This window comes from Gobius niger (assembly GCF_951799975.1).
Source record: "Gobius niger genome assembly, chromosome: 2".
NCBI classification, from domain to species: domain Eukaryota; kingdom Metazoa; phylum Chordata; class Actinopteri; order Gobiiformes; family Gobiidae; genus Gobius; species Gobius niger.
In genome coordinates this window covers 35312812-35325225 of record NC_136853.1, presented here as the reverse complement: position 1 = coordinate 35325225, position 12414 = coordinate 35312812, and the positions used below count along the sequence as shown (strand labels likewise).

Genomic DNA, 12414 nt, shown 5'->3' with positions numbered 1-12414 from the left:
ATTATTGTTCTTGATGCACTACCGATTCAGTTTATCACAGTATGGAACTGGCACAAAGTGTGGCAAAAAGTAAATTGAAATAGAATACACAGTTTATAGTCTCCTGTTTCACTGCCTCTTCACTGCGCTCTAAACTAATAGCTTGTGGCTCATGTGTCGTTGTATAAAGCATGGATTTTTTTTTTGTCTGTGCTCCAGCTTTTTCTATTCCCTGCTCTTCTCCCCGTCTGTCTTTTATCTGTATTTACCGCAAAACACTGTGTAACAATTAAACCTCGTTGGGCTAAAACAGAGTAAAATGCATTCATTATGATGGCGCGCTCAGGGGTCACGTGCAAATGGAGAGGGACACTTTTTGGAAGCTTGTTTTAGAAGACAACAGTGTTTTGGGGAGCGATCCTAATCGTATAATTAAACTGTAAAACGCTGGCGCTGCGCTGGAGTGGCTATGCGTGTGTGTGTGTGCGTGCACGTGTGTGTGTGTGTGAGGGGAGCACAGCAGAACAGCATTAGGCATGTAAATGCTCACTAAATCAGCCTTTTATTGGTTGTAATAAATACCCAGGGGGCCGAGCGGCGTGGCCCGGCTCTCGTCCGATGTGCTCCGCTCTCTCTAATGCATCGACCCCCGGGGGCCTCTCCACTGACGCAGGTGGCTGGCAGCGGCCCACGTGCACACTTACATGCACAAACACATAGACACGTACAGGCGGGCGAGCACTCCGATAGCCCCAATGTAATCAACAGACTTTAAACATGAGGCAGATGTGGGCTCGTCCCCAAAAAAAAACACAAAAAAAACAGCAGAGCCGATTCCGCCGCTGTAACGTTTACATAAATTGACATCTAAATGAACCAAAACATAACATACAAATCAGCGCCTTTTCACTCTGTTTATGCACAGAAAATGCTTTGCTCGATTGTCGCGGACCACACATGATACAACTTTGTTTCCCAACTGATTTTTTTCTTTTTTTTGGTAAATGTAGTAGTCGTAGCTTGTTGATAGATTATAAACTGTTGTAGATTACTTACTATTTTCTCCATTTCTTTCTGTATGTTGAATGCACTTTATCAGTGTCATCGGCATCCACTGTGGCCTTTTATTCAATACGGATGACCCCCATAGTATTAAAAATCCTATAAATAGCTAATGGTAAATGGTCTCAACTTATATAGTGCTTTTCCACCTACATGAGGCATTCAAAGCCCTTTAAAGCAAGGATACAGTCACCCATTCACTCTCTCATTCATACATTACATTAAACATTGTAGGGCTGTCTCGATAATTACTATATCGACTTATCGTACAATAAAAAACAGTTAAACGATATATTTTTGGGCTCAATATTTATCGTCTTTACATTTATTAGCATATCCCCTATCTTTGTCAAAATTTCTAACTGAAGCAAATTGATTGACTTTATATTTCATTTTTACTGCAGTTTGCGTGGTTATTTAAGATATGATTATGTACTTTTAGAACAAACTGTCATTTTAATGCCTGAAAGTTGACAGTGTCGAGTATCGTTAGAGTCAATATTATCGTTTATCGCGATACTTTCCTGCCTCGATATATCGAACTTCAAATTTGTTATCGTGACAGGCCGATATACATGTTTGTTTTTTTGTCAAAGCCATCGTTCTAACATGATACAGTATGATAATTGCTGCTTTCTGACAAGTTTACACCAGTAACAGGCCCTAAGTAAAACGTAGTAAGTTTCGATTAGTGTCAGTTTTCACGTTCAGCCTGGGGTTTTCTCCTGTTACTCACTGAGAACTGTGATTGCTTATTTGCAGGACAAGGCTGCGCTGGAGAGTCTGAGTCAACAGCTCAAGCAACAGGCCGAGGACAAGTTCAATCACGCCATGCTGGACTTCACCATGAGCGGGGACTCCGATGGTCAGCACAAATGACTACTCCAACTATTACTATTACGCAGTAGCAAACTAAGATGGGACTTTTGTGTGTGGCCTTTGGTAGTCGCTAATAGCAACGGTGTGATCTCTCTCTCTCTCTCTCTCTGTCTCTCAAAAAGGCTCTCCCAGTGTGTCCGAGTCCAGGATATTCCGGGAGGCCAGGGGGCGGGGCAACAGCGAGCCCCACATCAAGCGACCGATGAACGCCTTCATGGTGTGGGCCAAGGACGAGCGGAGGAAGATCCTTCAGGCCTTCCCCGACATGCACAACTCAAACATCAGCAAAATACTCGGTGAGCTTAACAATACTTACAACATTTACTCGGACAGTACAACCTTCCCTCACACAGATTTGCTGATATAATTAATTCTCAAAAAGAAGGGGGGAAAAAGTCCACAGCTTTTTTTTTTTTTTTTTTTTTAGCTGCCGATGTATTCTGTTTTTAAGGAGCTATACCTATGAATGAAAATAATGTTATCCTCCTTTAGTGTATTGTAAACTTATAAGACATTTGTATCAATTTCATGAACTTTCGGGCTATTTTTCGGTATCACTTTATTACACTTCCTTGATACACTACACCTAGCTAAATTTTGTACGATGTAATGTACTCTGTGACAATCTGTAATAACTTATACCTATGTAGTATGTACACAATGGAATAATTTGTATTAGTACTTTGTAAGTACATAATGTAATGGGACACGAGACCATTAGCGCTAGGGCTTAAGGTTAGGGTTAGAGTTATGTCTTATTATATTATGTACCTACAAACTACAAATACATATTATTCCATTGTGTATCTAACCTATAGGTACAAGTTATTACACATTGTTACAGAGCCCATTACATTGCACTTATTTTAGTATGGTACAATGTATCAAGGGTAGTGTAAAATAAAGTGAAACCGAAAGTTACGAATTAGTTTGGACCACGGCTTACGTTTTAATTTAGTGGCTTCTCATTTCATTGTTTGCAATAAAAGAAAAATCAGGTATAGGGCCTTTAAGAACAAAACTGTAATATTTCCAAAAATGTCTTAAAATCAGTCCACTGAAAGCTCCCATTTAAATCTAATCTAAAAAAGAAAGTAAGTAAGACGTCCTTATTTTTTCCCCCTTAAAATGTTTACACTGTAAAAATAAAAACGATAATAATATACATTTGAAACGTGTGTCTTGTGAAAAATCTACATTAGTAGAAAAGCAAAATCTGAAAATTGTTTGTGTAATCATTTGAAACACATACATCCCCCCCCCCCCCGCTAATAAACTCAGTTGTGACTGTGTCCCATATGAAGATGAATCAGCTCCTCTGTGAGTGACAGGACGGCTCCCTGTTCGCCGCACATGCAGAGCCCCTGGTCCCCGCGCTCGCCTTCTTCTGCACTCACGGTCTAAGCGCTTTCCTTTAATGAACGACTGGGGAGAAGAGGAACCGCTCCCGACAAAATGATGATATAATTCATTATGCATTAAACAAGCAGTGCGCGACCATTTGACATTTCCCCCGGACTGCTGCGATCGCTCATGACATTTTAAAGAGCTCCTAAACGTTTTATAACACGCTGAAATCTGGTTTTAATAAGCGCCTCTCTCTCTCTCGCTCTCGTTTTTTTTTTTTTCTTCCTCTCCCTCCCTCTCACCCGCACACACACTCGTCTTTGGTGGATTGCTAACAGATCGCAGAACACAAGCAACGCGCCGACAGCTTTTAGCTATTAAACCTACAGTAGTCGAGAGCAAATTCAGAGCAGATATGAAGCATGTGGGGAGGATATGGACACATTTAACTTCAATTCTACAGCGTTCAGAAGTCTTTTCAAACCTGCGTCCGTCTTCATTTTTTCTTAATCTGCTGAATTGGTAACACACACATAACATTTGGAGCTTCTGTATACCGCATGATGGGTTATTTATTACTTTTCAGTGATTTAAAAATGTTTATCAAAGCTCTTTTTATTTCCTGCCACACTAAATACCTAACACTTTTTTTTTTCTTTCCCCTTCTTCCCCAGGCTCTCGCTGGAAAGCCATGACGAACCTGGAGAAGCAGCCGTACTACGAGGAGCAGGCGCGCCTCAGTAAACAGCACCTGGAGAAGTATCCCGACTACAAGTACAAGCCCCGTCCCAAACGCACGTGTCTCGTCGACGGCAAGAAGCTGCGTATCGGCGAGTACAAGGCCATCATGAGGTCTCGCAGGCAAGAGATGAGGCAGTACTTCAGCGTAGGGTGAGAGAACATTTGACGGATTTCAACATCAGTGCGTCAGAGTTTGCAGCTGCTAGATTTTTTTTTTTTTCTTTTCTTTTTTTCTCATTACTATGGTACATTTCAGATTGGTTTCCAAAACTCCCACTCTAAATTGTGCAGGTTGTACTGAAAGAATTGACAAGTCTAGCAGCGGGTTGTAATTCCTGCCAATATCACACACATCACACACTTCTCGGAGAAGGCCGATATTGCCAAGGCCGCAGCACTTAAAAATGCCAGTTTCTCATTTTTGACTTTTTTTTTTTAATTTTTTTTTAAAGGAAATTTTGAAAACTCGTATTTCTTTGTGACATCTTTGATGGTAGTCTCATTTTCTGTTTACAAAGAAAGCTTGTTTTTATGCCTTTATGTTTTACTGTTTTATTGTTGTTTTCAAGAAATCAACAAATGTTTTGAATCAGAATCAGAATAGTTTTTATTGACATTGTTTGAGAACAGGTTCACAAACTAGGAATTTTTCTCAGTGAAATTGTAACACAGAACATATGGCACAGAATTTTTATAAGAATAAGCTATAAAAGTTTGAAAATATAAGGCTATAAGGGCATGCGTGAAGAATATTAAGATAAATAATAAAAATAAAATGTAAAATATGATAAGACGACAACAATTTGACATAGAACAACAGCTGCATTGTATTGACAGATGTGCAGGTGCATAAAGTGATAGCGGCGTGTGTGGACATACCACATAGTGCAATAAAGCAGATTACATACCGTAATAATAATAATAATAATAATAATAATAATAATAATAATAATAATAATAATAATAATAATAGTAATAATAATAATAATAATAATAATAATAATAATAATAATAATAATAATAATAATAATAATAATAATAAATAATAATACTGCAGTGCTTTTATATAGCACTTTTCTGGACACTCAAAGATGCTGTCTCCCATCCAAGTACCGACCAGGCCCTCCCTGCTTATCTTCCAAGGTCTGAAGGGATCGGGCAGAGCAAAGGCGGTATGGCCACAGCCATGAGTCTGTAACTAAGTTATTGTAAGGGCTGTTAACTATTCAGATTCAGAAAACTTTATTGATCCCAAATGGCAATTCATTTGTAGTAACCTCAGAACATTTCACAAGCCCATCACAAACAGTCACTGTGCATCACTCCCAACAGCTCAGACCTGATCAGTGGCTCAAGGAAACAATCGTACATAACAATGAAAATAGAGGACATCTCAAAAGGTTTATGTTAATAAACACAGTTCCTTCAGAATTCAACAGTTCAGTGACAGTGGGGACAGGAGGGTTGGAGAAACGATTATCCCATAATCCTGACTTTACTCCACCCTGTTACACCTCACATCCCTGACTGACGTGTGTTTCTTTCCTCCTACAGGCAGCAGGGCCAGTTGCCCCTGTCCTCCGCCGGGGTGGTCTACCCAAGCACCCTGTCCATGGCTGGGATGCCCTCCCCCCAGATGCCCTCAGAGCACTCAAGCATGTCAAGCAGCCCCGAGCCCAACTCAAACCACCACCACCACCAGACGTCCCAGCTGTCCGGCCTCAAGGGGGAGGAGCCTCGCATCAAGGAGGAGGAGCTTCGACTTGACGACAGCAACGGCGACGGCTACGATGACTTCGACTACGAGGACGAGGAGCCCGACTACGCAAGCGACAACGACAACCACATCACCCAATAGGACGGCCCTCCCCGAATAAAAGCCAATCACCGCTGGTTCAACACACACACGATCCACGAATCAGGAAACAGACTCTTTTTTTTTTGCCAATCACCCGTCCTGCGTGTCACAAATCCTGCCCTTTATCCCCATGCCCCTAAACTAACACGGACTCTTGTTTAAAGAGCCCTGTCCCTGATACCAGCATATATCTGACCAATCAAAACAAAGCACACAGGACCTGTCACTCACATTGACTGTTACAGAGACGTGCGCCACCTAGAGCTTGCATTGAGATACTACTGCTACTATGAGCAAACTGCCACAAGGTGAGACTCAGAAAGCATCCTTTTAGAGCCGTTTGTATAAATAAAAATAAAAGGAGAGACTAAGGACCTGTCCGGGGCTAAAAGACGACACTTTACAAAGGCGGACCTGTTTATTACTATCAAGAGACACTTTTAAAAATACAGCTTTTTCGTTCTTTGGTTCTATAATATTCTCACTCAGGTACACGGTGCCAATAAGTGGCTTGTGAATGTGATTTGATGTTTTGTGCTACGAGTTTGAATAATAATAGGAAAAAGAGACTGATCTTTTTTCTCTTTTGTTGTAAAGCACCTGAACTACATCTGTTTTATTATTTTTTAACAGAGATAGCTTTTGTTTGACCTCTCAGTCAGTGTGCTATACGCAGACACCCTTCGGTTCATCCTTGTCTTTTTTTGAGGAAATTAGCGGGACAGTCCCAACAGGGCTGTATGAAGGACTGCCCAGCCTTTTCTTTCTTTCTTTTTTTGAAGTGGGGGAGGGGAGGGGCGGGGGGGTCTCTCTGGCATCGCGGAGCCAAAACAGCGCCGTGTTTTACGAGACAATCCAGCAGTTGTTTTTCACCTCTCTGCCCTAAAACGACAAACTAAAAACTACTGTCTGTCCTTGAAGTGTTGATGTTCCTCTACTTACTGTCATCCTGCTGTCTTCAAGTCGGTGTGGCTGACCCCAAGAGGGTGGGGTTACGGTTTTAGAGCAGCCAGTCAGTGTTTTGTATTTTAAATACTGTATTATGTTATTTTTTTTCCGTCAAACTGCCTCTAGTCTAATAATGTATTATTAACCATAATTATGAGGACGGTCAGCGTATCATTGGTTTTAGTAAGTTATGTACAGCTTAATTTATTTTTTCTCCTCTTCATGTGGGTTTGTACGACCATCTGAAGCTACGACAGTCAATGAAGCGTTATCTATTTAGCTGGTAGGTATTTAGACAAAACTTACGTTGTTATTTTCTCTTGCTTTGTTTTGCATTTCTTTATGTCCCCCTCGGTATTTTTTGTATTATCATTATATTATTATTAACCGCTTGGGATGGTGGGTGGGCGGAGTTATAGGACAGTGACTCGACGCAGCCCTCCAAGCTCCAGGATATATTTACCCCCAATGTCCAAAAACCATTTCGAAAAGCACTCACTCTGTGCAGTCAGAGAGAAGAAGAAAAAGAAGAAGAAGAAGAAGAAGAAGAAGAAGAAGAAGAAGAAGAAGAACATGAGTATTTTGTTAATTATTATAATTTTATTTGTTATGTTTATCATGTATAATGTGAAGTTTCCTTTCCTTTTCTACGGGGATCAGTTTTCTTTTTTGGGGAACTGTTTTTTCCGTGAACAAAGAGTTGTATCTCTGTTTACTTCCCTGAGCTCCTCACACGGGCGACACAGCGGGAACGAGTCTGGATCCCCTCATTTCAATGTTGTACATATAAATCAATCAACAACACACACACTTCTTCTCAACAAATCAAATCATATGCTGTTTTTTGCAGTTTATCCATTGACAGTGAAACAGAAAAAAAAAGAAAGCAAAGCAGAGGACGGAGTTTAGTTAAAGGTTTTCAGTTCACTGCCATCAAAGCATCTCTCTTTGGAGATTTTTTTTTTTTAAAGACTTTTAAATCAATAACACGGTCAAAGCTACATGAAAGCTGGTACTGAAGCAGAGCCCAAACAGGTGGCATTGAACTGTACTTACTGTTAAAGAAAATATTTTTATTGCAACCTGAATGCAAAATTGACAAAACATTGAGCAACCAGTTTTTTTTGTTTTGTTTTTTTTGTCGTATGGACACATAATTAAGAAGTATGCGCCCATACTTCTTAATTATGCTTATCATAACTGGCAACCCTTTCGTCATTCCAATTCAGGTTCACTTCTGGCACTCTCAAATTGACCTCAAAATCTGCCTCCTCTGTCCTCTCTTTTATTGCCACTGGATAAAACTTTGCTGCGTTCCTGTCTTACTCCGACACATCATCTTCAATCAGTGTTTACAGATCCGGCCGCTGTCCCTCTTTGTTTCCGCGTGTGAGGTGAACAGATTGTTTTTTTCTATAGTATCTTCTTATCAGGAGCGCTTTGCTTTGTTTGAGCTTCACGCGACACTTAACATGACTACTCTTCAGGCGTGTGCTGTCCCATTCACCCCATCCTCTCTCGTATAGTTGTCCGCTTCTTGGTGCCACGTTTTTTGTTTGTTTGTTTGTTTCGTTTTTTTTCCTATTGAGCCTTTACATTGGTCTTAACTTGCTGTATACAAGCGTAATCCGCACCCCTCCTCCCCGTCACCCCGCCGTGGTTCAGCCCGATGCTGGAAAGAGGGAGCAACCAAATCAGGAGGGTGGGGGAAGCAGAAGCGTGGGTGGGAGGGGCCTCAAGACGTCAATCATCCCTGCTGGCAAGGTCTATCGATCCGTCCCCCTTTACATGAAGATGAAAATATTATTTAAGACAATCAAGTCATGAGTGGAGCTCCAAACAAAGTGAGAATTAAATACGATGAAAAATATCTTACCATCTCAACTTGAAGAAAAAAAAAAAAGTCAAGAAAGATTAATTATGTAAATATAACATAGAGGTATAGATTTATATTTTGTTCATAACAATGTAAAATAAGTTGTATATTTCTTTTTCTCTCCCGCTGTCTCTTTTATTGATGTTATCCATGCCACAGAAAAGCCGGGGTTGTCATGCTCTCGCAAAAAAAATGAAGAAAAAATATCAAAGAAATAAAGAAAAACAGGAAAAAACAGTCAGTGGGCTGCACCACCATCTGTTCTGAGTTCACTTTTTTCAGTATTACTGCCAGACAAGGCTAATAAAGACAGAAATGTGTTCAGTTCTAACTTGTGCTGGTCATTTCTTTCCTTTTCATGTACGCATGCACACACACACGCACATACACACACACACACCCTTGTAACTGTATCTTAGTGAGGACACCCATAGACATAATGTATTACCCAGACCTAAACCAAATTCTAACCCTAAAACGACATCTTGAAACTCAAACAGTCCGTTGAATAAGTGAGGATCTAAATCTTGTCGATGTCCTCACTCTGTGGGTCTTTACAGTACACGCGCACACACTCACACCTTGTAACCCTAACCTAAACAAAATTCTAACCCTAAAACCACATCTTGACCCTCATACAGTCCTTTGGATCTAAATCTCGTCGATGTCCTCACTCTGTGGGTCTATACAGTACACGCACACACACACAGACACACCCTTGTAACTATCTTAGTGAGGACACTCATAGACATAATGTATAACTCCCAACTCTAACCTAAGCCAAATTCTAACCCTAAAACCACATCTTGACCCTCAAACAGTCCTTTGAATAAGTGAGGATCTAAATCTTGTCGATGTCTTCACTGTGGGTCTTTACAAGTACACACACACACACACACACACACACACACACACACACACATTACTCGTAAATTACAACATTGGAAGTCAATAAAGAAACTCTGCAAGTCCATAGAAAACATAAAATGTGAAAATGTCAATATTTCCATGGCAGCACATGCGTATCTTGTATTTAAGCAATTTGGTAAGACACTTTTGAGGTGATCGGTAAACTACAAGGTAATAAGGTGATATACAAGGAACAAATATTGTCTAGGAGTGATGGGTAGTTAAACAAACACACACATAAATGAATAAATCTATATTGATCAATCGATTGACTTATTTCTTTGTCAAAATAGGCTGCCTTTTCTATCATTATGAGGTGCCCAGATTACAAAGCGTGGAAATTGGGACGGGTCTGAGGGTCAGGGTCCGGCGTGGCCCGGGCGTGCAGGCACATATGGAGCACACATCGACAGAGCTCTTGAAAATGGTTCGGCACGAGCAAAGGAGCGCTTTAAAGTATTTCACCCTCAACTACATGGGGACGTGTGAACGAAGAGAGGATGGCTGTTTTCGCAGATCATTATTGAGAGACAGACTGAAGTTCCAGCACAGTAAATCTGTCTCAGTTTAACTCAAGGGCAGCCACCGAGTATGGAGCGAACTCAAAATTGTCACCTGTGAAGAGCTTTAGGTGAAAGACCCCAGTGTTTTCCTTCCCCCCCCTCCCAAATTTCAGTATCATCACATGGTACAATCTGAAAAGTTACCTTCACCACAAACACATTTTGCTGGTGGTTGGTGGTGTATAAGACTAATGCCTTATTGTTACTATTATTATTATTATTATTATTATGATTATAGTAGTAGTATCAGTAGTAATAGTAGTAGCAGTAGTAGTAGTGTTAATCACATTTTCACATTCGTTAGACCATTCAGAATGAGCTATTCATCTATATCTCAAAAGTAAAAACAATTTCTAGGTTCTAGGCAGATGCCAGACACTAAAGGATCTTTAATTGATGCTGTACTGGCAGTGACGACGTTCACATCATCATTTTAAAAGGTTAAGCAACAGCAGAGCTCACTCAGTGACCATCTGTTTCCGTATGTTCCTCAATCAACCCCCAGCTTCCCTGCATTTAAGAACACACAAATGCACTCTGGAGAAGATTGTTAGATGCCTTTTACTAATTAGCATAGCTTCACGAAAAGAGGCAATAACGCGACAGTAAGTGGAGGACTTGGTTGCTCCTTGGGCGTACTAGGGCGTAGTGAATTTTTCAGTGGCGCCCCAAGGAGAGGAGCTGAGAAAAGGTTTATGTGTGAATGGCTGAGGAGCACATGGGATGCCTGTATTGTCAGCAGTAGATAGAAAGAAAAGGAAAGAAAGGTGCTGCAGAAATGCTAATGTTAACACACGCACAAACACACACAGGCCCTAAGGTGCACAGTAGGAGTTTGGCGCAGATTAAAACACTCATCCAACAGCAGGTATAAGAATATCTATGATCTACAATCACACATCTATCTTTGGCTGTGTTAAGTCTTCACTGTAGCCCCCGTGTCCATATAGAACATTATACTGCTGGGGAAGTTCAAAACGTTCTTGAGGTAAGACCCCAGTTTGTTTTTAAAGTGAGTTGGAATGGAGAAAAAATGTAGAAATTGTGCACAGATGGATGATCTTAATGCTTTACCCTTTTTTTTTTTTTTTTACTAAAATGGTTTATTTCACTCTGTGCTGCCTGCAAAAAAATAAAATAAATAAATAAAAGCCATCAGATGGTATGAAGTTTAAAAAAATTGGTATCATCGCAGGCTATGAAAAAAACTTAATTACAGGTCTGTCTTTAAAGGTACACTGCGTAACATTTTGGACTAGACTGTTGCCGGCAAAACAAAACATGCTCCTAATGACCAGCTCAACACTGAAAATGCTATTACTCGAGTGGGTAATCAAAGAATGGAATTGGATGAGAACCTAACCTGTTTAAATCTCAAATTCCACTGCCTTTCGTCACATCTCCATGGAGACGAGCTGGAGACGTACCCACTCCCGGTAAAGTTTACAGTCATATCTTAGGAGAATTGATTCTCATAAATGTTTGTTTGTACATTTATGAGGTATTTTTCAATTATGAAAATATGTGTCATAAAATAAATGCTTGTATTTCAATTTTATTTATTGGGTAAAATTCTACGTGGTTTGGCTTTAAGGACATATTTTTACTCCTAAGGGGAAAACTACAGTTTTTAGGTTTGTGGGACAAATTTGTCTCTTAACATATAAACTCATGCACATATTTCACCTGGAAACCAAAAAATGCCTAAACTTCAAACTAACATGCACTGATTGGATGTTTCTCCATAGATTTATGTCGGACATTGTAATTTCAATGGCCATTTTCTCAAACTGCATTTTTCTCACATTGGTGTGACAATATCTGTACTTAAGTAGCCCCTATAGAAGTTTTTCAGAGGGATTTAAAATCTAACCCCTATCCGAATTTATTGAATTATGAAACAAATATATCGACAATATAAAGCCCTAAATTTTTCTTTCAATTTTTCCAATTTTGACACCGAAAATGTGGGAAATTTTAGGTATTTTTATGCCTAAAAGGCCTTATTTTTATATGAAAACATAAAATGGCAGATTTTTTTTCATCTCATATTTATGTCAGTCATATACAGCAAATGTTTCAAACTGATATCTCTACATTTAAAAAAAAGTTTCCCTATTCACCCACAGTGTCTCGTCTTAACTGTAACAGAATACTGTAACCAATACTCCACGTGAATGAATGAATCAGTACAAGAAATACAGAAAATGGGCTGTTTTCTATCATTATGTGGCCCGGCACATGGGCAGTGG

At 39.9% G+C, this 12414-nt stretch overlaps 1 protein-coding gene across 6 annotated transcripts in view; it reads left to right on the top strand.

The window, feature by feature from the left end:
* Positions 1 to 6622, top strand: part of sox5 (SRY-box transcription factor 5) — a 120617-nt gene extending 113995 nt beyond the window's left edge. For all 6 annotated transcript variants that reach the window (XM_079582767.1, XM_079582766.1, XM_079582769.1 and 3 more), the window contains 4 exons: positions 1804 to 1906; positions 2043 to 2216; positions 3942 to 4158; positions 5563 to 6622. In XM_079582767.1, the coding sequence (XP_079438893.1) occupies positions 1804 to 1906; positions 2043 to 2216; positions 3942 to 4158; positions 5563 to 5866 (798 nt within the window). In that variant the 3' untranslated portion in view covers positions 5867 to 6622. The remainder of the gene's footprint in view (positions 1 to 1803; positions 1907 to 2042; positions 2217 to 3941; positions 4159 to 5562) is intronic.
* Positions 6623 to 12414: the final 5792 nt, after the last annotated feature.